Genomic DNA, 26387 nt, shown 5'->3' with positions numbered 1-26387 from the left:
TTAAGCGCCATTTAATGGGATTTGAATGATCAATCAGTTTTCTAGTCACACGAACTAGCCCCACGTAAGTTTATATGCATGATGAGGTCAAGAATTTCGGCTCTTCATCTTCTCTCTGACAGTTCGACGAGGTATCTTAAGCCTAGGATATTGATTGGAAAGGCTGTCGCACGTAATGAACCATACAATCCCAATCTGTACTTCATGTAGCCGACCACAATAGTTCGGGCTCCTTCTCGCTTCCGTCGTCTTTCAAGGATATTCAAATGCCAGGCGTGTGAATTCGTCATTGAACATCAGACACTGCGAAGATCATAGCACAGAGTAGGGTATCTAATCATCAATACCTTCCCACTCCTCATCTTCTAGCCTACTTCCTTCCTCCTCCTGTACCAGTCGCTTTCGGCTTCCGTCTACCACTCCCTTCTTTTTGTTCTCCAGTCGTCGATCATATCCGCTCTTCGTGCTGATTCGCATCTTTCTCGCCCCTCTGCCCCCTGCGGCCTCGGTAGTCGCTCTCCTACTTTCCACCCCCTTCCTCTTCATTTCCTTTCTCGTCTTCTTACTAACGTTTGGGAGTGCGTCTAACAGCCACTTCTGCATGCCTTCTCCCTCGTTATCAGCAACGTTATGTTTTTCCTTTGCCCTCTCACTCGCAGCGATCACATTAGCCACGTTTTTTACATAAGGAATATCCTCCTTCGTGTACAAGGTGACTGCTACTCCACCCTCTCTGCCTTGCCTCCCTGTCCTGCCAACGCGATGGACGTAGGAAGCACCAGTATTTGGGATATCGTAATTGACGACCCCATTCAGGCCTCTGAAATCTACTCCACGTGACAAGAGGTCCGTGGTGATGAGAATCCATATCTCGCCTTTGCGGAAACCCGCCATGATGTTTGCACGTGCGGAATCTGAGAGATTAGAGTGGAGAACAGCTATACGTGAAGAGCCACCTGCTTCGAAAGGGATGTCGTAGAGAAGCTCGGAGTGGAGAGCTATGGCTCTTGGTATTGTCTGCGTGAAGACCAAAAATGGTGGCTGCAACGACGGGATGGCGGCTGCTGGCGCTCCAGAAGGATGTAGAAGCTGGCGCAGAGCGAGAAGTTTACCTTGTTCGGATGCGGCGTAGACGAGGCGGTGGGCTACATTAGGAATGGCAGAGTCTTTGAGACCGACAACAAGGCGAACGATGTAGTGTTGGGAAATCGATGAAGACGTTAGGCCCAGATTACGCCGCCGGTCGAGGATGAAGGTCTGAGCTAGTGACTCGATGGAAGAACCTATAGTGGCAGACCAGAGAGAGGTACGCAGAGAAGCGTTAGTGCAAGCGGTCCAAATACCGAGTGTCTGCTCTCGAAAAAGCGGATCAAGGAGAACGTCCGCTTCGTCGAGGATGAGGAAACGAATATCTGGGAGAGAAGCTGCGCCTGACTGTTTCGCTGAGATGGCATGCAAAAACAACAAGGGGGTGCTGACTACAATATCCGTCTTCACCAGAAAGTCATGTGTGTGTCCTCCGGAGGTATCGTCCGTCACGCCCTGCGTAGTGTCACCATGTTTCAAGCCCACAAGTTCCGGGTGCAATCTCATGCCTTTCCTCAGCCCGGAGATCTTTATGCCAGTACCTGATGCGAGCTTTCTTCCCTCGTTGACAATCTGGTCTGCGAGCTCATGAGTGGGAGCAATTATCAAAGCCTGAACCCTATGCTCTGACCTCTTGTCTGCCTTGGTTTCCCTTTGAGCCTTCCGGCTTTCAAGCAATCCCTGCAGTACATGTATCAAGAAACCCAAGGTCTTTCCGCTACCAGTTGGAGCAATTGTGAGTAGATCAATGTCAGCTCTTGGCTCTGTCTCGCTCCTCTTATCCCGTCGTGATATCAGCCCACGATCCTCGTCCGTCCCTAGTAAGAGCGGTAGGCTGCCCATTTGAACTTCACTAGGCTCCGTATACCCTTGAGCGTCCAAGTTCCCTGCAAGTTTTTTCGAAATGCCGTACTTACTCCGTAGTTGTATGAACGAAGTCAAAGGCTGTGGTGATATTTGAGGATGTGCGTTCTTCTTCCCCACAGGCTCTGAAGTTGTCCCTTTTTGTTCGTCATGGTGACTACTTTGGATTCCAGATGCGTCCCCCAGAACGGTAACTTTGAGCTTGTGTCTCTTCAAGGTTCGCCAACCCTCTTCCTCACTCAAGTCTGGAATGAAAGGATTCGTAATGTGAGCATCCTGCACGTCTAGTTTCCTGGTGGTAGCCCCTTTTTCACTATCCATGGCCTGCTTCTCTGACGAGACCGGAGATCGAGCGCCACCTCTGAAGAAATCCAACTGCCCAAGGAGCTCATCGTCATGCTTTTCCTCCACCCCACTTCTCTTCCGCTTTGTGCCTCTACTCTTGGCTTTCTCATTGCCGAAGAAGGCATCACCATTCTCGGAATCTTGATAAGGATGACCTGAAAATCCATCTGATGGGATCTGACGGCTAGAGGACTTTTTGGGAGCTGGAGCAGATTTTTGTATATTTGAGGATCTTGTTAACAACTTGAACATATCCATTGTCTTAGCTTTGGGCAAGCGCACTGGAGTTATGCAGTATCATGACAGCCTCATGGATCCTAAGGTTGTTTGAATGACTCTCACGGTAAATTGTGCGTGAAAGCGTACTTGGGCAAGAATATTGTTCGCTTCACAGTTATGACACTGCCCAATATTAACCCCCAAACTGGGCCTCGAGTGAGCGCCGCCTGGAGACGCTAAAGCGGCACCACCGGTGATCCGACCCGGGTGACCTACGCGCCAGGGTGATCCGGATCAAGGCCCAGCGCACCGTAGCAAATCAAATCGATTGAGAGAGTAGAGTCCCAGAAGGCTGATTCCCGCTCTGAAATCTGTTATCATCTTCGATATTTTCGATATTACAGTACCAATATTTTGATAGTTTCGATCCATCTAATGCTTAGTTTGTCAAGCTTCATATGGGCATCCAAGAAGCTATGTATCGGACCATACTCTACTGCTCAGAGAAATATTCGAGCCACACGCAAGAGAGGATAAAAGTAGAGAAAAGCGTCACTTGGAAATTGCTACTCGAATACATCCATATCATCCGGTCTCTCTACCACATATCCCTTTTTATCAATGAATGTTGTGCTGAATCTTTGACCGAGCTGTACTGTTGCGTCTCTTCGTCCAATGAAAATGTATTGCAGGGCATCTGTGCAGTAGTAAGCAATCAAGATATTTCACAAACGAGGCTGCATAGACATCATTTCAGGGTGGGATGCTGCCGTTCAAGAATTTCCCACCCTTCACGGAATTGAGATGCCGTTCGCGGAATCTCACGTCGCCATCTTGTCTCGCCTTTCTACATCGGTTCCTACCCCAATAGCAAATTCGGCCGAGAGGCCATGACACGCGTTTCTTCTTGCAGCATCTTGGAATGCATTCCTGTCGGTCACGATTTCAAGGTCGAAGAATCTCTGGACGAGGAAATTTTAGACGGTAGTCCCTTGTGAGGATGAAGCAAGCGATCCTCGAGAGAGCTTGAAAGATTGGCTGCTGCAATCGGCCTATCTTTGAGGACTTGGGGGCCACGAGGTCACTTACTGCAGCTTCGGCAACGTAATACACCTCATTGCGTCTAGTGACCTGCACCCATTCCTTTCAATCTACTTGCGAGGCATCCTTTTCCGGCAGCGAGTAGGAGTCTTAGGTAAAGAGGAATTCAGTGAGCTCGAGGGCAGATTGATCAAGGCTGGGCAAGACGCGATCAGCTTTTTTATCCGTCGCAGTAGGTCCTGTCGTCCTGTTCTCCCGTTGTTCCTTTACTGTTGACATTCCATACCTGTCTAGCTTGATAGTTTGCTCTCTACTCACCGGTTTCGGCCTTGCGCATCCAGTACTAATAGAATAACTCTACTATTGCCAAGCGACTTTTACGTTCACATCTTCTATATATCTCAACCTTAGTCAAAGCGGAAGCTTATTTGGCAAATACTGAGGTACTACAGTATTAATCTTCGGCCGTCTCACCTGGGGTTTTGCCCCTCTTACCCATGGAGAATGCCAAAGTGGTGGAAGGAGTCGCGGGCACACTAACGCGAGTTGGGATCCTGGAAAGCCAAGTACTGTCTGCGCAAGATCAACAACGATTCATACATACTGTAGATTCTGTGGAGAGGAGCGGTTGGACAGAAAAAGCTCTGTGATGCTCACGAGGGTAATTCAAGCAGCCTTTGTAAGCTTCCCACGCTCCCTCTATATACTTAACGCCAGCGGACTAGACTTGGAACAGCCTCAAGCGACAGTGGCACCGACAGCCCACCCCCCTTCCCCTCCACCTACGACTACGATGACGCCAATGACTATGCCACAGACCTAAGCAGCCCAAGAAGTCTGAGTCCCCGCTCGGATGACAGTGACGAGCGGACGAGATGCAGCGTGTGCCGGTCGTGGTTCGAAAGCAGAGATGAGTACAATGATCATACTGAAGAGAACGATTCGGGATGCGCAGAGCACAAATCTATTTTCCTTAGTAGCTACAATTGTTAACATGCCAAAGACGAAGTCCAAGAATGTTGCTTTGTGGGAGGCTGCGGTTCTGTGTACGAAGATGTTTCGGATTGGTCTCATAAGGAGATACTGATCATATCTGGAGTGAACACACGGCTCGTGGATTAACGTGATGGATGGGGTGTCGCTTGAAGAGAGTCCGCATCAATCTGTTCAGGCATGCTGGTGTCGCGTCACCCCAGTCACCCAGCTAAAAGCGGCACTATCTTACGTATTCTGCCAAGCTCTTCAGGGTCCCATGGTTCTACGAATGTAGTCTCTATCTCTCTTTCTGTTCCGCAAAAGTTCATTGCTTTTGGTCTGTTGTACATGATAACATCTCTAGCGACATGGTATGTGCAGATGCAAGAACTTGCGACCCCGAAGTCCGAATCTTTTCCAGCGTCTCGGCGAACCCTTCTAGCACGCCTGCCCTTCGCGACTGCAGCGTATTATACTTGATGGCGAAAAGTATTCGAACTATGTTGAAGTCGCGGTCTCGTGATGCTCAGTATCTCCGCTGTAGCCGACCAGCTTCATTCTCCCAATCATTTCACCCACAGTAAAGAAACCTAAAACCTCTGCCCCAATCACCGCTGCTGAGACCAATTGTTGCCTGTTGACATTCCTGATCCGGCTCAAAATTCCCTCAGGGGACATGGTGCTGGCAGTATCGGTAGTGTGATTGAGGAGGCCGGCGGGGTTTCGGATGGCATTAATGACCGGCTGAGTGTATCTTTGGAACGCCGCGAGATCCCTGGCATTGAATCAAGCAATCAGCTACCTATACAAATACCAGCCATCTTACGAAGTTTGAGGACAGGGAAAGAGAAGAAGAAGAAAAAAGACTGAAGACTCACGGTGGGTTCATCTTCTGTCCCTTGAAGACTAGCTTTGAGAGCTCAAAGCCAACTTTAGAGTAATAGATCGCAGGGGGTACCATTGCTGATTTCGCCAGTCAGCAACCTTTTCTGATGCGCTTTTCAAAGCGATAACATGAAACTTAAGGGCTATCAATGTTCAAAATAATAGAGAAACAGTGCCGTAGTCCACAGAATGTATCGTCCAGTTTTGCGTGGGTAGAGCTCTGGGTGCCCCAATTGATTCGCAGAACGACCTTGCGAGCGACTGGCAGGCTTTGACTCACACTGCACGAAAGATATCATCCTTCCTGTCCGTCCTCCAATGTTGCCGATAGCTTTGCTGACCCCTTGTGCTGCACCGCTCACGGCTGGTCCGGCAGACGAAGTCACTCTTGAAAGGCCTTGTGAAGCTTTCGAGGTCGCATTTGAAGCTGTCTCTTTGGATTTCGTGGCCGTGTCTTTGGCCGCTTCTGTGGTTGAGGCATGTCGCCTCGTGGTCTGGCGTGCGATAAAACGGGTGTGCCGAAGCATTATGCGAGATGGTGCAGCTGTCGACATAGATGAGAGATGGCCAGGCATCATGAGACGAGTTGTTCCGATCGGATTGGAGCGAGTTCTAGTGCATTCGGCGATTATGAAGCTGTAGACGAATTGGACAGACGAACTCAGAGCAGAGAATTGAGGCTTGAAGCACCTTAGCGGAAGCCAAACCGTCGCCAGATTGATTGGTTGGTTTTATCTTACTCATCATTTCTTAGCGCCAGTGACGAATGAAGCATCGATAAGGTAGCTATTCGTACGTTCGCTATTGACTGACACTCATTGTCGGTGAGATGTGAGTCTTCACAAAAGCTACCTGGTCCTGCCAGGCCCCATCATAATCCAATCACAAACATCAAGGAACACGCCAATATGGCGCGTCAACGACGAGGATCCAATGTTTCGAGCAACTCATCGGTCAATGACCAGGTAAATAATGCCACGCTCCTACTTAATAAATCTGCTAACGACAGGCATTTCCTTTCAGGAACTTGGAAGCATGTACGATTATCTTGCAAAGGTCATTCTTCTAGGACCAAGCGGCAGCGGCAAGTTCGTTCATGCCCTCAGCTCCTCGGCAAACCCTAGAGCTTATCTCGCTCCAGGTCCTGCCTCCTTCACCGAATCGTCAAGAACGAATGTCTGTAAATTTCTCTATGCGTGTGTCTTCCTAGAGGCTGATAAGCCAAAGGGCGAGTATTGTCCAGCCAGACAATCGGCGTTGAATTTTCCTCCAAAATCATCAAAGTTGGTACTGGCGCTCGGCGAAAAAGAATCAAGCTACAACTATGGGACACAGCTGGGACCGAAAGATTCCGCTCGGTATCGCGATCTTATTATCGTGGTGCAGCTGGTGCGATTTTGGTCTATGACCTCGCATCTCATGCTTCGTTCAATGCTCTTCCAACTTTTCTCTACGATGCTCGAGCTCTGGCTTCTCCAAATCTTACGCTTCTCCTAGCTGGCAACAAATTGGATTTGGCATCCGAGTCTTTACCCAATGCTTCCGCGTCGGCCAACAGCGCGTCCAGTAGGCAATCTACATTTTCAGATGAGTCTATTGGGGCAGGAGCCAGACTTAGTTCTAGTCATTCCTCCATAGGCTACGGACTTGGCTCTCAGCTGACTGCCACCGTCGGTACTGAAGGACGCGAAGTCACCGTTGAAGAGGCCTCTCGATGGGCATCACGCTCTGCGATACCTGTCTCTGTCGAAGTAAGCGCATTCACTGGTGATGGGGTAGAAGAGATCTTTGCGCGTCTTGCAGGCATGATCTTGACAAAGATCGAGCTAGGCGAAATTGATCCGGATGATCCAATGAGTGGAATACAGTATGGGGATAGTGGAGGATGGGAGGACGAGGGAAGTGTTAATAGCGCGGGGACGATAATCGAGGAGGGAGGTCTGGGGAGGAGAAGGCGGAAAGGGCAGAAGAGAGCGACAGCAGGTATCGGAGCATGGGGCGGTGGCATGAGAGAATGGGAGGCTGTCTTCAGACTAGATGGAGCAGGAAGGCGAAGAAGAGGAGGCTGCTGCTGATCTTAGTCAAAGTCTTGCGATTCAAGTAGCTTGGCGCTGTTGGTCCATGTTGGATTGTGAGTAGATTGGGTATCCTTGGCGGAGCAACATCGCTGAAGCGTGACTTCTGTGTGCTGTTGTCGTTTGGAGGGTATGTTGCTCCTTCAAGGATGTGTTGCGGTCGATAGAAGAGCACTATGGTGCCGCCAATGCATAGAGCTCCGAGCTCTTTGTCCTCTAAACCTGGAATTATATGCACTGTAGACGTAGTTCTGCCTTGCCAAGTCCGTTCTCCGTTGCGTTTGCCCAACCGCTACAAACAGCCGCATCCATATGGGCGCACCGCCACGTTAACATTATAGATGTTGGACAAAGCATGCGTGACTGGACAGTGTCGACTCAAATTTGAACAGCATGGCTACTCGAAAGATTTTCGCTCTTGACGACAGACAGAGTTGGACATTTCGCCGGGCGCACTGTTCAGCTTCTGAATGGATGGAAGTTCTTGATATGCCAACTAATGTACACGTGGATTTACTTCACAATGGTATCATCTCAGATCCCTTGATTGGCAAGAGAGAGAATGATTGTCAATGGGTTGGTGAGAAATCTTGGGTCTACAAAGGCACTTTTCCTACACCAATTGTAGGTCCAGATGAGAAGGCCGTACTTACTTTCGACGGGTTGGATACGTATGCAACGGCAGTCCTCAACGGCAAAGAGATCCTCAAAACCAAGGACATGTTCATTCCCGAAAGGGTCGTCGTCACAGAACTCCTCCGTTCAGAGGAAGAGAACATCCTGGAGATCACCTTCGATAGCACCTACTTGATCGGTAAGAAGTTTGTAGAGCAACATCCAGATCACCATTGGGGTTGCTGGAACGGCGATCCCAGTCGGCTCGCCGTCAGAAAGGCTCAGTACCACTATGTGATTTAATTCCTTCCGCAGTCTTCAAACACTCTTACTGACCCCAATGCTAGGGTTGGGACTGGGGACCGTGTTTGCTCACCTGTGGTCCATGGCGGCCAATAAATCTAGAGGTCTATCATTCACGCATTGCAGATCTGTATTTCACGACAGAAGTGGGTAAGTCATTGAAATCGGCTGAGGTGGTAGCCAAGGCAGAGGTCGAAGGGGGTGGAGATGGAGATGAAGTGATTTTCGAAATCTCACTTGAGGGAAAGATGATGGGTGCAGAAAGGGTCATGGTAGAGAAAAGCTTCGCAACGGCTTCTTTCAAGAGTCAGAATCCAAAGCTGTGGTATCCTCATACCTATGGCGAGCAACCGCTCTATGTTCTAAGTGCTACGCTAAGCCGGAAGAAAGAGGTTTTAGATACAGCAAGCAAGCGCTTTGGGCTCAGGAGAGCCGAAGTCATCCAGCGCAAGCTTGACGATGCTCCTGGTAGTACCTTTCTTTTCGAGGTCAACAACATCCCAATATTTTGCGGTGGTAGCAACTGGATTCCTGCAAGCTCGTTCACCCAGTCAATCGGTCGTAAGAAATACCGTGACTGGGTGAAAATGGCGGTCGACGGGCACCAGGTTATGCTTCGAGCTTGGGGCGGCGGTATATTTGAAGAACAAGATTTCTATGAAGCTTGCGACGAGATGGGGGTCCTCCTCTGGCAGGACTTCCCTTTTGCTTGTGGCAACTATCCGGCACATGAGGAGTTCTTGGACTTGGTGAAGCGTGAAGCGGTGGAAAATGTAAAACTTCTCCGGCATCATCCCTCCATTGTGATCTGGTCAGGCAACAACGAGGACTATCAGTATCGAGAAGCAGAGAATCTGGAATACGATCCCAATGACCAGGACCCTGAAAATTGGTTGAAAACCACATTCCCGGCAAGATATATATACGAAAAGATTCTCGTGGACGTAACCAAGGAGCTTGTGCCAGGGACGTTTTATCATTTTGGGTCGCCTTACGGTGGGAACGACACGACAGACCCCCATGTCGGAGATATTCATCAGTGGAATGTGTGGCACGGTACGCAGGAAAAGTACCAGGACTTCGACAAGTTGAGTGGAAGATTCGTGTCAGAGTTTGGCATGGAAGCATTTCCGAACATTATGACCGTTGAAAGCTATCTCCAGGATGCCAATCTCGATACTGACAGGTATCCTCAGTCCTCGACAGTAGATTTTCACAATAAGGCCGCCGGGCATGAGCGCAGATTGGCTCTCTATCTAGCGGAGAACATACCGTACACACTCGAACCCTTCGAGCAGTACGTTTATTGTACGCAGCTTATGCAGGCTGAGTGCGTCTCCTTCGCATACAAGCTATGGAAACGGCAATGGAAAGGTCCAGGCCGAGAGTACTGCTCTGGCGCATTAATATGGCAACTGAATGACTGCTGGGCTTGCACATCATGGTCGATTGTTGACTATTACCTACGACCTAAATTGGCCTATTTTGCGGTCAAGCGTGAGCTGCGACCCCTTACTATCGGTCTGAAGCGGACAGTGCACACGACTTTTGCAGACAAATACACCCGCGCCTACATGAAGACTGTACATAGAATTGAAATGTGGGCGTGTAACCTCTCGCTCGATGCCCACGAGGTGTTCGTTCACGTTAAAACCTGCAATCTAGTGACTGGGGAACAAGAAGAGCATGGCAACTTATTCACCAGACTACTGCTTCCTCCAAATCGCAGCACGGAGATCTCTGAGTTCGATATCCCAGTGTCTGAAGAACACAAGGACAAGGTCCTGGAATTGACTGATGGCCATACCATGAGAAGTGAAGATGAGCAGCAGACGGTTGTAGCAGTATATCTCTGCAACGAAGATGGCGACCACATTGCTAGAGCGGTCAATTGGCCGGAACCACTTAAATATGTGCACCTACCCAAGCCGAAACACGTTAAGCTCAAACTGATTCCCAATGTCCGCGACCTGAATTGCGCACATGCTCCTGGCACAAGCGAGGACTTCAAGCCGCCACAGACGGCTGGAGCTATAGAGATCTCCTCTGATGTGCCTGTCAAAGGGCTTGTGATAGAGGTGGTAGAGCCGGACTGGGGAGAAGATCATAATGTGGGTTTCGACGATCGTGGTTTCGATTTGATACCCGGAGAAACTATCTCCATTGGAGTCCAGGGTCTGAAATGTGGCGATGAGGAAAGATTGACCACACGGTACCTAGGGATGTGAAGACGCTTCGCTTGATTACACAACAACACGTACCCACCAAACGTGAGTTGAATTCTAAGACAAATTATGCAGCTTCAGCATCTGAGCCCCGCTGTAGAGCCACGCTCGTGGTTGCTTCCAGGTGCGCAACTACTCTATTACAAGGAGATGAGAGATCGAATATGCGCACGACGAATGCCATGTAAGTAGAGAAATGCTCCGATGTCAGTCTCAATTGATTGGCTGTTGCTGGTTTCAAGCTACTTTCAATGTTGCGCGACTGGGAGCGCATGGGTCGCAAACGCATATATGACCTTGCGCTGTAAGTGCAACTGTTTGTCTTGAACGATTATCGCAAAAGTCAAGTCATACTTTATACTTCCGACATGTAGGAAGAAAGGATAGCCGTGATTCGCTAAGCGGTGCATTTTTCAGATAAATCAAGAAGACCTCCACGCTTCAAACTATTCGAGATCAGACATTCTTGTTTCGAACACGGAGCGAAGCACAAGAGTACTTTTTAGTGAACGTCGATGTCAACAATGCAAGCACTGAAAGATGTATACGAGGCTTGCCGCCGCCGAACAAAAGGCCTGGTCCAGGTTCATCTTTACCTACGAAGTAGGACCCAAAGGGCCATTATCCGCGAATTTGACACCACATTTTAAACATGCTGCATTCGCCTCCGCCCCCATGATACGGACACCTCTCCACCTCTGGCTCACATTCTCGCTCTCCTTCACCGTTGCTGTCGTGATGGGTACGGCTCTTAGTCATCGTCGACGACCCTCTTGGCAGAGTAGACGCCCTGAAAGTCGGCATCACCTGTTGGGGCAGCTCCTGTAGTCTCTAGCTCAACAGCGGCATCCACCACAGAATATTTCACCTCGCCGTATGGATGTCCGGCTCCCTGAACGAAGGCGACGTCTACGCTCCCGGCAAGCACCTCGCATGCGCGTAAACATGGGACTCAGACACTGGATTCTGCATTTTCACAGTAGGGAAAATGCCTCTGCCGGGCATCAGCGATTCGCTGGCCAAGGAGTAGATGGCATAACTGAGGGAGCACGGCTGTTTCGCTTGCGGAGGTGTGCCATTGGATGATGATAATGATCCTTAGATGATGGGGGTTTTGACGTCGAACTTTTTGAAGTATAACTCATCAGTTCCTCGGGACGCAAGTTGCGAACCGACGAAACACGGTGCACGATCATCAACGACCGCGACACCATATCATCCGTCGGTGCGGAAGTTCAACGCCTCGAGTGGCCTGGAATTGGGCCTCGTTGGATTGAGCGGAGAGAGACGGCCGAAGAATCGGGAGACGTAGGATGCGGCGTTACCAGCGGAGATAATCAACCCATCGCCGCTCAAATGCTGCCTCGCCACAGGATTGGCCCTCAGAACTCAGTCATCGAGCGCTCTGCGGTGCCCCGGAGTGTCATAAACAAAGAGGGCAGGTGGGACCGTGAATCGAGCTGGAATGGAGCTTGGGACCTGACATGGTGATGTGGTAGAGCAGTTCGGCTGTGTATGGCTTGAATTCTTGAGGAGGGTTTGATGCCATGTGTCTTCACATTGGGGCAATCTGCCCGTGAGAAGACGAGAGATTGTAAATATCTACCCGAATACTTTCTATTCCGGCAAAGTGTCGCTTGTCGTTCTTGACCGAGCTCGTACAAAGCTTAAGGTACGAATTAGAAGAGGTCAGAGTTCCTTATTGCGACTTTGCCCTCTCTTTTCCGGTAAAGTGGAAGGCCATTTTTTATGCAGGTCCCGCGACCGCATTTGCAGATGCAGATAAAGCACAGTAAGTAGGGACAAACAGCGTGACGTTTCATTCATTACAGCCCTAAAAGACAATAGATCCCGAGCTGTCGACTGACCAAATCCCAGGACGTCTCACGACGAAAAGATGGCGACTCTCACAAATAGTCATCAACCTCGCTAATTTGGGCCTGAACGACAATCATACTCATCCAACTCACTATCGCCTCCCTTTTCTCGATCTACTCCTGAAGCGTTGCTGCATCAAATCTTCGAAGCTATCATCCGTGAGACGACTCCTACTTCTTCCTCTCGGAATGGGTGTTCTAGAAAGTGATCGCCGACCAGCTCTAAAGCCCGCAGTGAATCTAGAAGAGCCGTCGGAACTGCGACTGTCATCCGAGGAAGTTGATGAGATCGAATACTTCTGCTTGTGACCTCCCGACTTTTTCGCGTGCGCTTTGAGACCCTGGGGTAAATGGGACTTGGGGGGCTTTAGGTGGATGATCTGAGGCTCAAGATGTCGGTGATCGTCGTGTCCGTCGTGGCCATTGTCACCCGAGTCCTCGACGGCAATGATATCGTCGTCGCTATGATGGGATCGACGGTCCAGCTGTGGCTGGTGTCCGTGGTGGCCGTGTTGGTCAACCCCGGGTTGAGGGACATGGTGGCCAGGTTGAATTTGATGCCATGGCCCCGGATCATGCGGCACTTGTGTGATTTGTGGGTCATGGTGTCCTTGAAGCTGTGGGTGGGGCATAGGATGCACGAATCTTTGGTCCATTTCTCGCGCTCGTTGCCGGTCCCATATCTCCTGCTCTGTAGGTCTTCTTGGGCCTGGCGTGGGCACCCATTCGTCGGAGTCCCGTCGATGACCTCTGACGAAGTTGAGACGCTTGCGACGGGGCTCATTCCAGGTTCGCGGGCGTCGTTCTTCGACTTCGATGCGGCCGGCAAGCTCGGGCCAGCACATCTTATGAAAGGCCTGTTTTCGAAGGAGAGAGTGGACTTAGGAGATGCAGATGAATGATAGACAGAGGGTCTCGTCTATCTTGATCTCAGGAAGGTAAAAATTTGAGCGACAAGATCAGGGAAAAACAAAGGGCATGAAGAAGTGCAAGAGAGAATCCTCAGGATGTCGCGAAGTTTTGTGAATTAGGACGCAAGGCTACATTCTCTAAATAACCGGATGAGACCCCAAAAACAGAGGAGTTGCTTATGGATTCCATAGCCTCGTCTCCAGGCTGCGTACATTGGCAGCAGAAGCGCCCGGAAGCAGTGGCTGTTAATCATTCCGATGTAAAATTGTATCAGAAATGGCAGGCATTGGTTTGTAATTGAGCCACATCAATAGTAACATGGAGTTTGTGGGTTATTTTTTTCACCGCACAGCGGAGGTGACAGGGCTTGGTTGCCTTAGGCCGCTGCGCCCCCACGAAAGAGCACCGCAGAGCCTCCAGGCTGACTGAAATCCTTCCGATTAACTGCGACCGGTGAAACGTCTGCACTGAAAATATACGCAATGTGCCACAATTCTGGCCTCATTCTTTCGCACATTTGCATTCTGTCAGTTTTCGTGTGGCTGTGTGTACTGTGTGTCCCGTCACCTTTTTTCTCCTACACTGATGTAAGCACCCAAGGAAAATGACGGTCGCCGAGATGCATTGTACTGGTAGCCTTGTCTCGCCTCGAGCCTGCTTGGACGGAACATGTGTCATTAGTAGCATGCAACATCGCGGTGTGTCCCTGGGCAGTGTTCGGAAGGCTCGGACAAAAAGACGGTGGACTTCCATTGCCGGATGCTCGGGCTTGAGTAGGGAGAAAAGTCTTTCATTAGGTTCCCAAGCTTGATGGAAAGGCTGTGTGGCGCGGTCACTGTTAGGAAAGATGAGGACGAAGATGTGAGGTCTGAAGTTCTCTGGGGATTCTACCCAAAGTATCTGGCCTTTTCACCTCATGGTAACCAATTCCTCAGCACTTGTTGGGTGAATGGCCACGCATGCATCGAAATCCCTCTTCCTAGCTCCCATCTTTACTGCCACTCCAAAGCCCTGCATCATTTCACTGCTGCCAGCTCCTAAGATATGCATGCCTACAATCTTCTCCTCGCTGCCCTGACATATAAGCTTGTACTCCGTCGGTTGCAGTTTCTTTTCCTCTGCAGGATGGAAAGAATAGAACATGGGTGTGAAGCGTGTGTGGTAGGTCTTGATGTTATCCTTGCCGTATTTGTCGATAGCAGCGGGCTCAGTCAGTCCGATTGTACCAACCTCGGGATGGGCGAAGACAACCGTTGGAATGTTAGAGTAGTCTATTTTTTGGGGCAAATGAGGCCCGCCGGACGTGTGCTGCGAGCCGAAAATTCGGTTTGAGAGGGCGCGACCCGCTGCAATGGCCACTGGCGTCAACTCTGCCTGTCCGGTTACATCTCCCAGAGCGTAGACGCCTTCGACATTGGTGTTTTGATGCTCGTCGACATCGATATGGCCCTTCTTTGCGAGATTGACCCCAATTTTTGCTGGATTCAGCTTTTCAATTTCTGGAGCTCGACCAATGGCCCATAATAACTCGTTGACTTCTAATTCCTCTCCGCTACTCTGAACGAGTCTGAGTAATTTCTCTTCCCCTTTCCCTTCTCCGAGCCCGACAATCTCTTTAAATCCTTTGTGATTCTTGTGGATTATCACGCCAGCGTCTTCATAGCGCTGAGTGAGGGTTGCTTGGACCATTGGATCGAAACTTCTCAAAAAGGTGTTGCCTCGAATGAACATATGTGTCTCAACTCCAATGGCGTTCATGACCCCAGCAAGTTCGACTGCAATGTAACCTGCACCGACAAAGGCCATCTTCTTTGGCAGGTCTTCGATATCGAAGAAGCCATCGCTGGTGATACCGAGCTCTGCTCCAGGAATGTCTTGAGGCTTGATAGGGTATCCTCCCGTTGCAATCAAGATGTGCGGCGCAGTATAGACGGCCTTCTCCCCGTCCTCCAAATTGACCTCTATCTCCTTTTGACTCTTGAACGTAGCAGTGCCGCGGACGAGGTCAATCCCGTCGCGGCTCCAATTACGCTCGTAGGCCCCATTGAGGCCTTCAATGTTCGCATCGCGCTTCTTCTTGAACTCGGCGAAGTCGAATTTGATACCTTGCGGGATCTTATAGCCGTAGTGCACGCCATCCTTCAGCATTTCTGATACGCTTGCGAAGTTCCAGGTGATCTTCTTGGGCACACATCTTGAAAGCGGCGATTGAGAATTAGCCTGGGCGCGGAATCGGAGGCATACTGTCTTCCACCAACCCTACATTGACGCACGTTCCACCATTCCGTTTGTTCTCCACTAGCAGTGTCTTGGCTCCATACCAGCCAGATGCTCTCCTCGCAGCGCCGGAACCACCACTACCACCACCGATGACGATGAAGTCATACTGCTTGGCGATGGGGGCCATGATGGATAATTGTCTGGAGATGCTTGCTAACCTGGAAGAAGCCAGTGTTGGATAGAAGCAGACTAATTGGGGCGACGTCGAGATGAGACGAGTTATATAAGGCATCGGCGTAGACGACGCGATTCTGGATTAATTACATGCGGCAACATTGGTCTTATGCAAGACGTCATGCTGGGAGTAATCATCTGCCGGGTTCGGGGGTATGTTGTGGAATCGACGAGGATGATTGGAGCAGCGGAGGAAAGACCGCTGGACCCTGAGTCCCTACGAATGGCGAGCTACTTATAAAAGAGATTTGGAATCTTTTGGATTTGGTAATCTCCAACTACTTTACTTTATGTCCTGTCCTCTTGACTTTATTAAGCATATGCGGCCTGATAACTCCTGCACAAGCATCTTCCATTGCATTGATGGCGGGGTCTTGATAGTCCATCCATCCACACATACATCCATACATACATACATCCATCCATACATCCATCCATCCATACATACATCCATACATACATCCATCCATCCATCCATCCATCCATACATACATCCATACATCCATACATCCATCCATACATACATCCACTACACATGCAACTCTTCCCATCTCCTTGAATCCTAAATATGGAGCTGTTCCGGAGGGCAGTACTCGTTGGCTTGGCTGGCTTTCCTACCTTACCCTTCCAATGTCAAACTACTTGATCCTCCTATGAAATTGTCTCTGCAATTTCTATCTTCATGTTTCCTAATCTTCGTCCGTCCAGCCTTGGCTGCTTGCATACATGCTGCTTCTCCTCACTCATGCTCTCACTGGGAAACGTCAATGCTATTACCCGTACCGTTATGTTATTGGCCTGAAAAATTCCCTCTACCTATGGGCCATTATCAGGCTGATTGAGCCGTGCACACGTCGAGCACTTACGTTTGAGGAGATGACGCTCCTGGCGTAGATTCAATAATCCCGTTCTTTGAACGTCTTTCAGCCCCGAATGTTGTCTTGCATTCGAGCAACGATGGACCCTTCTATCCGGTTATATATATACTTCGTGTCTTTCTCTTTCCTCACCAGAAATACATGCACTCCATTGAAGTAAACGGTAGAAATATTTGCAACTGGTCAGCCGCAACAATGATGAGCTCCGATGCTGCTTCTCCTTCTCACCTTGACATGTCCGACTCTATAAGTCCGGGCGCAGATACCACGAAGATCGCTGCAGACCCCATGGCTGCTGCTGGTCATATGATGTCTGCTGATGACCCTGACAACCCACAAAACTGGCCGCTCTACAAGAAAGTCTATGTCTCAGCGGTGGCATTCGCATTTGCCTGGGTGGTGTAAGTCATAAATTCAGTCCCACAATACATGATACAGGCCAACTAAGCATCTATAGTGCCCTAGGTATCACCAGCTACACAGCTGGAATCTCCGGGGTGATTGAACGCTTCGATGTGACAATGCAGGTTGCAATACTCGGTTTCTCCTTAAACCTTCTGGGAATCGCCTTCGCGCCAATAATCACACCACACCTTAGTGAACGATTCGGGCGTCAGGCAATTTACTTGATTTCCCTACCGACCTTCAGCCTTTTCATCCTGGGCGCCTCATTTTCCCGCTCTTTCGCAGCTCTAGCGGTATGCCGCTTCTTCGCTGGCTTCTTCGGAGGCCCTTGCCTCGTCTTGATTGAAGGGAGCTTTGCCGATGTTTGGTCTGCAAACACCACGGTGGTTTATTATTCGTTCCTCGCTTTGGCTTCGTTCATAGGAACAGCATGCGGTAAGCTTCACCCGATCCTGTTCAACAAGCTGGCAGGCTCATACCTCTCGCAGGACCTCTTATCGGAGGCTTTGTCGTCGCATATGGTGGCTGGCGATGGACTCAGTGGATCGTTCTGATCCTTGCTCTCGGCGTTTACCTCTTTGGCATTGCGCAGCCGGATACTTATCCACGTGAGATCCAGAGACGCCGAGCCAAACGCAACGGTATGCCTCTGAAGCTCCTGGATGCCCAAAGTGGAGTCACCCTGCAAGACATGTCGATTGTAACATTCTTCGTACCCTTGAAGATGTTGGTCACCGAGCCAATCGTCATCGCACTGAGCTTAGAAGTAGGCTTCATCTTTGCGGTCACCTTCCAGTGGTTTATCGCCATCCCTGCTGTCTTGGAGACCACCTACAACTTCACCGTTCAGCAGGTAGGCATTGCCTTCAGTGCAGCTATCCTCGGTGCCTCGCTATCCACTGTCATGTCTACTATCATCGATATTAGCGTTCCCCACTGGTGCACGAAGAACCACGACGGCACAGTACCGGAGGAATACCGGATGTTGCCTGCAATGATAGGGGGACCCCTTGTCATGACGTCACTCTTCTGGATCGCATGGACGGCGAGCCCGTCGATTCACTATCTGAGCCCCATATTTGGCACCGCGGTGTACGTCTGGGGCGCCCAGTCTATCATCGTAAGCTAAAGTCTCTGGGCATATTAAACCTGATCTAATTTTGTGACTCAGATCTCCTCGATCTCGTATCTCTTCGATGCCTACCCACCGCGCGGTACTCTGTCTGCACTCACTGCGGCGGCTTCGTTCAGACTGGTCCTTGCGGCCATAATACCACTTGTGATCATCCAGAGTAAGTCGTCTACCCACCCAAGCTCTTTTACCATAACAGCTAATGGAGGATGATCATAGTGATCACTAACTTGACGGGTGGCTGGACATATTCGACTTTTGGTTTTATCTCAGCTGCGTTGATACCCATTCCATGGATTCTGTATAAATTCGGTGCAAGACTTCGAGCGGCCAGCAAGTACAACCCTCCAAGGCCGGGAGGCATGATGAAGGGCGTATTGGGCCGTGATGAGGAAATGCAGATAGAAGAGGCTCAGATGCAGGGGACAGCTACCGGGATGTAGAGCATCTGTATCATGGATGATATGCCCGGAGACAGTCTTGGATTTCGAGGCTGACGAAAGCAAGCAAGGTTAGAAGGCGATGTAATGGAGAGACTTTCTATTGATCCGTTAATGTCTTGTGATTGGACGGACAGCTGAAGCTTGATTTGGATTGCTTAACACCCAGCAAGGTATTGATTATTTAGATTCTACGAGGTACAAGAAATTTCCTACCCCCCCAATTCCTCCGATGTCGAATGTGAAATGGCTGCAAATGGGTATCTATCATGGTCAAACCGAAATAGTCATATCCAATCCCCTCGAGTAGGAAGGTTCATCACCCCTCGATCATCTCACCCCTCGATCATCCTTTCACTTCCTTTTCCCTTCTCCAAAGACTTCTTCAACTCTTCATTTTCTAATTCCTTCGCGCCTTTCCTCCCCTTCTCCAATCTCTCCACGCCCATCTCAATATTCTCAATATGCAGACTAAGCGGAACACCACCTTTCCCACCCAGCAGTTCCACCCCTCCAACCCGCTCCCTCAACTCTTCTAACTCAGCGCCCATTCCCTGCAGCCTCACCAGCGTCCCACTTACGTGAGCTATTGCATTTTGACGATAGGTGTTCACTTGGCCCAAAAGACGTAGCTGTGAATCGAATTTGCCTAGTTTGTTGCGGTTACCACCAAGCATTGTCCAGAGCTGCGACAGCACCTCCGCCCTGCTACCGTGCGCGTGCAGATTATCGCGTACTGCTATGCCATGAATGACATCAAGGCGGTCCTCGAGATTCTGGAGGACAAGAAGTAGAGCTTGCGCTTCCACCACAAGACGGTTGATCTCCTCTTCAACGACGCGCGTGTGCTGAATGTACTGATCTAATAGAGCATCTTCTGTGAATGTGATCGGCTGGAAAGGCGCCAGGAGTTTTTCGTTGAAGAATGATGTTATAGCTCCTCGAGATCCGTCACGCTCAGCGATGCCATCTAGGACACGCTTCGTCCAGCGAGCAGTAGCAAGGATATTATCGACGCCTCGGCCAACATGGCTATTGAACTTTTGTAGGTCGTAGGATGCAATGCGAGCAGTTTCTATGAAGCCGTCGAACTCAAGAACAAGTTCGTTCTTGGAGTGTAGCTGGCTAAAACGAACAACTTGTCGTAGGTCGCGAATCGACGTTTCACCTCGTTTCATGTCCAGCGGGAGAGACACGCCGCCCGCGCTTTCTTGCAGTACCGCTTCGAATTTGTTCTGCACGGTCATAAGCTGGTCGAATTGGACGGGTGGCGGTTCCTCGCCAGAATATTGAATGGAGACTGGGGACTGGCACATTGGAAGATTAAGGAACGAGGCGCCGGGGATGCGGCACACGGGCGACAGTGCAGAGTAGACGGAGTTGAACAGCAAATTTCGCAGAAAAACTAACAGTCCAACAAGGAGCCAGCCGGCGATCAGGTATGAGATTGGAGTCTTCAACGCATGCAGAGCCCCACCGAAAACATCGTACGTCCACATAAACATTGGTGTTACAAAGCTTGCAACGTCTTCTGAAGCCTTGACGAGCTTCTCTTTTCCTCTTTGGTCCTTAGAACGGTAGGTTGTAGACATGCCTCTGTCTTCGGGTCGTTGTACCCTTTTACTCGCTTTACTCGATTCCCTCTCCACCCTCGGTTTCTCTTCCCCGAGCCAAGACTCACCAACGCTGCCTTCATGTATGGAAGGCATGATGAACTCCGGTTCAGCACTGGGTCTGGCATTGACACGAGATGGTCTTTTTCGTGGGCTCTCTGCAGTCCCTGCTGTTCCCTGCGAACGTCTTATTCCATCCGCTTGCTTTGACGGAGGAGTGTATTCATCGTCGCCATCGCTATCAACTACCCAGGATTCGCCCAGTTGGGATTTTGGTCGATTCCGAGCAGGCGTACGCTCTCTCACCATTGTAGCGGACCCCCAGATCTTATATATGTTGTAGAGAATTCTAGTATTGCTGCCTTGTCGAAGAATTGTGTAGCGGATGTGTCACTGGACTTGCTCATGGAGTCTTGCGGAAAGGTGTCATAGAAAGATCACATGAAGAAGAAGCAGAGACAAAAGTGGAAGAAGGGAACATTGTAATACAAGCAAGATTGTGACTTCGCGTTTCTTGCGTGTTGTCAGAGTGAAAGTGACGTGACCTTGCGCAGATGATTGGCCTTCTGGGCTTGGCGAAGCGCGCTTCAAAACCTTAGTCATACGAATTTAGAGAATACTTTTGATCGTCGATGATATGTAATCGAGGTACATATCTTGAGACTGAGGACATCAATCAATTCATGAGGTTTGCACGGCTCTTGCAGCCTAAACAGAAATCTCAATCAGCATGGACTCCTCCTCCTATTACCGCCAAGGGGCTGTCCCTTACAGCCCGACGCAGTTGTTCTTGCGGTGCTCCCGTCTATTTCTCCGCAACGGGTCCCCTACGTGCCCAAGATAAATCCAAGCGTAAAATAGCATTTGGAAGGGGACAGACGGGCAATCGCGGTGAGAAGGTCAAACCCCATGCCGAGCTTGACCCTGCCCCAGATCATCGTACGATTGGTACAGCTCAATCCCTCTTCACCACCCACACCTCGAGTCCTGGCGCGCCCTTCTTCCAACCCGATGGCACCCACATATTCAACAAACTCACAGCTTTCCTCCGTGCCCAGTATCCGGCTTTCGGCTTTCGTGAAGTGCTTACACCAACAATGTATAAGCAGTCCTTGTGGGAGCAATCTGGTCATTGGGCAAATTACAAGGATGATATGTTTACGGTGACCAGGAGTTCGTCACACAAGCCTGAGGCCGTACCGGTTGAGTTTTCCGATGGGCGGATGCAACCGGAGAAATATGTGAATGAAGATACCGAGCCGGAAGAATTTGGCCTCAAACCCATGAACTGTCCGGGCCATTGCCTACTCTTTCAGAGTCAACGGAGAAGTTATAGAGATTTACCAATTCGTTACGCTGATTTCAGTCCTTTGCATCGAAACGAGATATCAGGAGCCCTGAGTGGACTGACTAGGGTCCGGCGATTCCACCAAGATGACGGGCATATCTTCTGTCGGCCAAGTCAGGTCAAGTCTGAAATTTCAAAATCTCTGGATTTTGTGCGCTTAGTATACCAAACGTTAGGTTTTCAAGATTATGCGCTCGTGCTAAGCACGAGACCCAAGAAGGATTACATAGGCACACTAGACGAGTGGAATAGAGCTGAGGATCAGTTGAAGGAGGCTTTAGATGCTAGCAAGAAGCTTTGGAGCACGAACCCTGGAGATGGTGCCTTCTATGGGCCAAAAATTGATGTTATCGTGCGTGACAGCGACGGGAAAAAGCATCAGACAGCCACTATCCAATTGGATTTCCAGCTGCCAAAGCGATTTTTGTTGGGGTACGAGGCACCAGCACCTGAGCTAGAAGCCAAGGGTGAGCCGACTACGAACTCCGTTTCGCGGCAAACGATGGGTACAGTTACACCAGTTATGATTCATCGAGCTGTGCTTGGGTCTCTAGAACGGTTTATGGCTCTCCTACTCGAGCATCATAACGGTCAATTACCATTCTGGCTCAGTCCTCGCCAAGTCATAATTCTGACTGTCACTGACAATTCCCCCGTCATACGATTCGCGGAAAATCTGAAGGATAGTCTGTCGAATACGGCCTTAGACAACCTGCCAAAGCAAATACACTGCCGAACCTACACTGTCGACGTTGATGATAGTGGTGATTCGATATCTCAAAAGATTGCGCGGGCCAAGAACAAAAAGTACAACATGATATGCGTTGTTGGGGAGAGAAATATTGCGGGCGCAAAAAAGGAAGGAGAGTGGCCAACGTTGGATGTCGATGTCACCGCTCAGCCAAATCAACGGAAGACATGGGATGCCATTGAAAAGATAAGACCAGGCTCGCAAGCTCCCGTTCAAAAGGATAGAGGCGTTGGTTCAAAATTTAGGAAGATGAGTCCAGGTGTTCGGCTTAGAGTGGATCAATGTAAAAAATTGATGAGGACCCTGACTGAGGAGTATCTGTAATTTACAAAAGACAGCGTTGTGTGCTTCTTCGAGGCACAACGCAGAGAGCTTGGGTCACTGGGACGACCAATCTTTTATCTAGTCTGCTGCTAAAGCTTGGTAAAGATGCCATGTTCTCACTAAGACTGTTAGCATACTGTTTGCAAGTTTCTGAGGAGAAACCTTTCAAAGTCCGAACTCACTTTCATCTCCTCGATTGTCAAGACAGCCTTGCCAAAGTTTTCCCCCTTCAGCATCCCTAATAAACCCTTGATGGCATTATCAATTCCTACGGTTACGCTCTGCTGTGCCTTGAAAGTCCCTTCCGAGATCCATTTGGCGACGTTCTTCTGGTGATCTGCGGCGTACTTGGGGCCCATGTTCGCGTCGCCGACAATGAAGCCTTGCATTTTGAGACGCTTACCTACTACCGCTCCCAAGTTCTTGACTCCGTATCTCTGATTCGGGTCTGATATGTTGTACTGCGAAACCATACCGCAGGCAACTGTCGAGATGATCAGTTATTCGAACGGTCAGACAAAGCTATCCAGGTTGCTATACTCACTAATGCGACCGAAGTTGTTCATTGCCGCAATAGCGGCATCCAGTTGCTCTCCCCCAACGTTTTCGAAATATACATCAATACCCTTGGGCGCCAACCGCTTCAGGGCATCGCTAGGATTCTCCTTCTTGTAATTGAAACCCTCGTCGAAATTGAGCTCTTTCCTGATGAAGTCCAATTTGTCGTCACTACCCACACTGCCGATCACCTTTAATCCCTCATGCTTCGCAAGTTGCCCAACAATCTGTCCAACAGCCCCACTCGCGGCGGAGATGAATATAGTCTCTCCCTTTTTGGGTTCCCCTATTTCGTAGAAAGATGAATATGCCGTCAGGCCAGGCATGCCAAGGGCGCCAACAAAGAGCTTGGGATCGAGATCATACGGATTGTCCAATTTCCTAACCATGTTGTTGGCAACCTCGGCAGAGATGCTCGAGTACTCTTCTGTCGGCAAAGCCCCAGTCACAATATCACCCTCCTTGAACTTCGAGTTGTTGGACTTGAGCACTTTTGACACTGCCGAATTGGTGATGGGCATCCCCAGCGCAAAAGGCGGAGAGTAGGATGCTATCTCCGGGGCACGCATACGACCACGCTGATAAGGGTCGAAGGAAATGTAATAGTTTTTGGTGGTGATTCCATCTTTGTCTGGCTCAGCGTCGAGATCGAACCCTCGATCCTCAATTGTCAAGTCCTTGCCTTCCACAGGCCAGTCCGTCGGGACTGACTTAAAAATGAGACCTTTGTTCTGTACCATGTTGGCCAATGATCCCTGCTACTGGAGCGAAAGACCGGTACACAGCAACGTACTCTATCTGCAGACAACACAGAGCTATATGCAAGGGAAATACGCTGTACTTAGAGTAGGAGAGGAAACGAAATACACTGACTGTACTTTGAACATTGAGAATGAGATTTGTAAGAAAGATTTATAACCAGTAGGGGGGGGGGGCTCAAAGCAACGTCATGGCACACATTATGGCTAAGTACTCTACCCGCATCCACGGATCTATGCGGCCGGAAGGGGGCACTGCCTCCCGATCAAGGGAGATCTTATCTTATCTACGGCCGAAGAACCGCGCGCGGTAAATAAATGGGGGAAAAACCCCCCCCTTTTTTTTTTTGGGAAAATTTTCCCCCCCTGTCAGTGGCTTCCAGCTACATTATACTTTAGCATGTATACTGGATTAGAGTACTTTAGTAAAGTACTTGAAAACATCAAAAATTAAATATTCAGGTGATTCAATTTACTTACCTCGAACGACATGACAGATGCAAAGTATGCACCTGCACCCGCAGAACCACCGCCGAGCTATGAGACTGCCGCGCAGCCACCTCCACCTTTACGGCTCCCTCTCCCCCTAGATCTCCCTTTGATCAATACCCTTCGTGACAGAAGGGTAATTCTTGCCTCTGCTTCTCCACGGCGGAAGCAGCTGCTGGCACAGGTTGTCCTCCTCCCACATATGCTTCGACCGGAGCTGATTTTGTTAGATCGGTCTCACCAAGCTCGAAATCAAACCCTCCACTTTACCCGAAAACCTCCCAAAATCACTCCCCCCTTTCGAATATGTTCTCCAGACCGCCACCCAAAAGGCCATGCATGTCTACTCGTCTGAATTGGATAACACCGAACTTGGGGAGCCAGCTGTCGGTACGTATCTATGGAGTCCACCTTGCCTCTTTTGGCCAAGTCTTGAGTCTTGAGACATGTCTTGTGAGTTTCGACTCTGTAGACATGTTCCAAGGCTCGATAATCCCTCGAATAGGAAATACTGACTCCGGCATTACGATCTAGTCCTCGCCGCAGATACAATCGTTGTTTCACTTTCAGGCCAAGTCCTCGAGAAGCCTCGGTCCGAAGCCGATCACATCGCCATGCTCAAGATGCTTAGAAACAGCGGCTACCATAGAGTCTATACCGCTGTAGTGGCCATGGCGCCATTGGCTAGTGCGCGACATCCGGGATACGCCTCGGAAAGCACGGTGGAGGAGACGACGGTAAGATTCGGACGTGATACTAGCGACGAAATGCTGTTGGCCTATGTGCGAACGAGAGAAGGAGCGGATAAGGCAGGCGGTTACGCAATACAGGGTGTTGGCGCCATTCTGGTGGAGAGGATCGAGGGGAGTTGGGACAATGTTGTGGGCCTACCATTAAGAGCAACGCTGGAATTGATCGAAAAGGTCTTGGGCCAAAGCGAAGAGGAATTGGATGACGAATCTGCTGGGCCCGAGGATTCGGATGAGTGAGGTAAAAATAGGCGCAATGTTCAGTGCGGGGAATAACATCGTTGGAGGAATGTCAGATCAGTGCGAGCGGTTCGTCACTAGCACATGCACAATTTGAATCATATGCGAATGCGAGCGAATGCCTGCAAGCCGAGATCGCTGGGCGTGTATTGGGGTACGATGTGAAGACGCAGACAGAGAGGTCCGCAAATTGGTCAGAGCAGCTGGTCCATCTCCGAATCTTCTGCAACAGAGCTAGCTATCGGAGACACAAAGGTATGAAGGTCTGGTAATCTTCAATCAGTCAACGTGAATGTCGTGAACAGCTTGTATTCGCATTGGACATTCTGACACCTTCCTCACGATCAAAAGGCTTGGGTATCATATGCTTGGCTGTTTCGGCTCGGGGGTCCTCTCCGGGTTTCAGTAATAGTACAACACGCGACTCTGCGGAGAAGCTGTTAGCGGAGCCGACCATCCTTGAGTCTGCGATTGGAAGAGGGCAGAACGAGACGAGCGAAGGTGTGACGGAATCTGGAAGCAGGTCCAGCGTCAGGCATGCTGTGATATTTATTCACTTCAGTCCAGGAGGCAGACCAAGTGACTGATTGCTCAAGGATCGGGGGGAGATCTGCGCTCGGAAAGCATTGAGACACCGACTGACTACCCATACGCATGATGTCTCAAGGACACTTAGTGCAAACGGACAAGGTGGCAACCAAGACGACTCTATCGAGTCAAAGCCATAGCTTCTTCGAGTATCTAGCAGCTATCTAAGAATACATGCACGAAGCTGTGAATCATCATCTAAGGAGCATCTCTCATGAATCCAGCAAAGTCAAGCCCG

General features: G+C 49.8%; 12 protein-coding genes across 12 annotated transcripts; 6 read left to right on the top strand and 6 right to left on the bottom strand.

Moving 5' to 3' along the window:
• Nucleotides 1-333: 333 nt before the first annotated feature.
• On the bottom strand, nt 334-2553 carry HO173_006835 (uncharacterized protein; the record flags this gene model as incomplete). Its single annotated transcript, XM_037308741.1, has 1 exon — nt 334-2553. The coding sequence occupies one exon, from the start codon at nt 2551-2553 to the stop codon at nt 334-336; it is 2220 nt and encodes a 739-aa protein (XP_037164286.1).
• Nucleotides 2554-5028: 2475 nt separating this feature from the next.
• Nucleotides 5029-5942, bottom strand: HO173_006834 (uncharacterized protein; the record flags this gene model as incomplete). Its single annotated transcript, XM_037308740.1, has 3 exons — nt 5029-5305; nt 5409-5493; nt 5696-5942. The coding sequence occupies 3 exons, from the start codon at nt 5940-5942 to the stop codon at nt 5029-5031; spliced, it is 609 nt and encodes a 202-aa protein (XP_037164285.1).
• A 381-nt stretch (nt 5943-6323) lies between these two features.
• Nucleotides 6324-7490, top strand: HO173_006833 (uncharacterized protein; the record flags this gene model as incomplete). The annotated part of the gene is made up of 4 exons (XM_037308739.1): nt 6324-6380; nt 6439-6503; nt 6557-6591; nt 6643-7490. 4 exons carry the CDS (start codon nt 6324-6326, stop codon nt 7488-7490), a joined length of 1005 nt encoding a protein of 334 aa, XP_037164284.1.
• A 489-nt stretch (nt 7491-7979) lies between these two features.
• Nucleotides 7980-10636, top strand: HO173_006832 (uncharacterized protein; the record flags this gene model as incomplete). Its single annotated transcript, XM_037308738.1, has 2 exons — nt 7980-8399; nt 8453-10636. The coding sequence occupies 2 exons, from the start codon at nt 7980-7982 to the stop codon at nt 10634-10636; spliced, it is 2604 nt and encodes an 867-aa protein (XP_037164283.1).
• Nucleotides 10637-11513: 877 nt separating this feature from the next.
• On the top strand, nt 11514-12124 carry HO173_006831 (uncharacterized protein; the record flags this gene model as incomplete). The annotated part of the gene is made up of 2 exons (XM_037308737.1): nt 11514-11572; nt 11782-12124. 2 exons carry the CDS (start codon nt 11514-11516, stop codon nt 12122-12124), a joined length of 402 nt encoding a protein of 133 aa, XP_037164282.1.
• A 478-nt stretch (nt 12125-12602) lies between these two features.
• HO173_006830 (uncharacterized protein) lies at nt 12603-13355 on the bottom strand (the record flags this gene model as incomplete). The annotated part of the gene is made up of 1 exon (XM_037308736.1): nt 12603-13355. One exon carries the CDS (start codon nt 13353-13355, stop codon nt 12603-12605), a length of 753 nt encoding a protein of 250 aa, XP_037164281.1.
• Nucleotides 13356-14331: 976 nt separating this feature from the next.
• Nucleotides 14332-15829, bottom strand: HO173_006829 (uncharacterized protein; the record flags this gene model as incomplete). Its single annotated transcript, XM_037308735.1, has 2 exons — nt 14332-15616; nt 15681-15829. 2 exons carry the CDS (start codon nt 15827-15829, stop codon nt 14332-14334), a joined length of 1434 nt encoding a protein of 477 aa, XP_037164280.1.
• Nucleotides 15830-16949: 1120 nt separating this feature from the next.
• HO173_006828 (uncharacterized protein) lies at nt 16950-18734 on the top strand (the record flags this gene model as incomplete). The annotated part of the gene is made up of 5 exons (XM_037308734.1): nt 16950-17155; nt 17212-17594; nt 17648-18279; nt 18331-18451; nt 18511-18734. The coding sequence occupies 5 exons, from the start codon at nt 16950-16952 to the stop codon at nt 18732-18734; spliced, it is 1566 nt and encodes a 521-aa protein (XP_037164279.1).
• Nucleotides 18735-19066: 332 nt separating this feature from the next.
• Nucleotides 19067-20653, bottom strand: HO173_006827 (uncharacterized protein; the record flags this gene model as incomplete). The annotated part of the gene is made up of 1 exon (XM_037308733.1): nt 19067-20653. One exon carries the CDS (start codon nt 20651-20653, stop codon nt 19067-19069), a length of 1587 nt encoding a protein of 528 aa, XP_037164278.1.
• Nucleotides 20654-20976: 323 nt separating this feature from the next.
• HO173_006826 (uncharacterized protein) lies at nt 20977-22767 on the top strand (the record flags this gene model as incomplete). Its single annotated transcript, XM_037308732.1, has 1 exon — nt 20977-22767. The coding sequence occupies one exon, from the start codon at nt 20977-20979 to the stop codon at nt 22765-22767; it is 1791 nt and encodes a 596-aa protein (XP_037164277.1).
• Nucleotides 22768-22883: 116 nt separating this feature from the next.
• HO173_006825 (uncharacterized protein) lies at nt 22884-24065 on the bottom strand (the record flags this gene model as incomplete). Its single annotated transcript, XM_037308731.1, has 3 exons — nt 22884-22886; nt 22950-23251; nt 23312-24065. The coding sequence occupies 3 exons, from the start codon at nt 24063-24065 to the stop codon at nt 22884-22886; spliced, it is 1059 nt and encodes a 352-aa protein (XP_037164276.1).
• A 508-nt stretch (nt 24066-24573) lies between these two features.
• HO173_006824 (uncharacterized protein) lies at nt 24574-25561 on the top strand (the record flags this gene model as incomplete). The annotated part of the gene is made up of 3 exons (XM_037308730.1): nt 24574-24756; nt 24803-24962; nt 25107-25561. 3 exons carry the CDS (start codon nt 24574-24576, stop codon nt 25559-25561), a joined length of 798 nt encoding a protein of 265 aa, XP_037164275.1.
• Nucleotides 25562-26387: the final 826 nt, after the last annotated feature.

This window comes from Letharia columbiana, assembly GCF_014066305.1.
Source record: "Letharia columbiana isolate WasteWater2 chromosome Unknown Sc0000021_s0, whole genome shotgun sequence".
NCBI lineage: Eukaryota > Fungi > Ascomycota > Lecanoromycetes > Lecanorales > Parmeliaceae > Letharia > Letharia columbiana.
The sequence above is the reverse complement of the archived record's forward strand: the minus strand, read 5'-3'. Positions and strand labels throughout refer to the sequence as shown.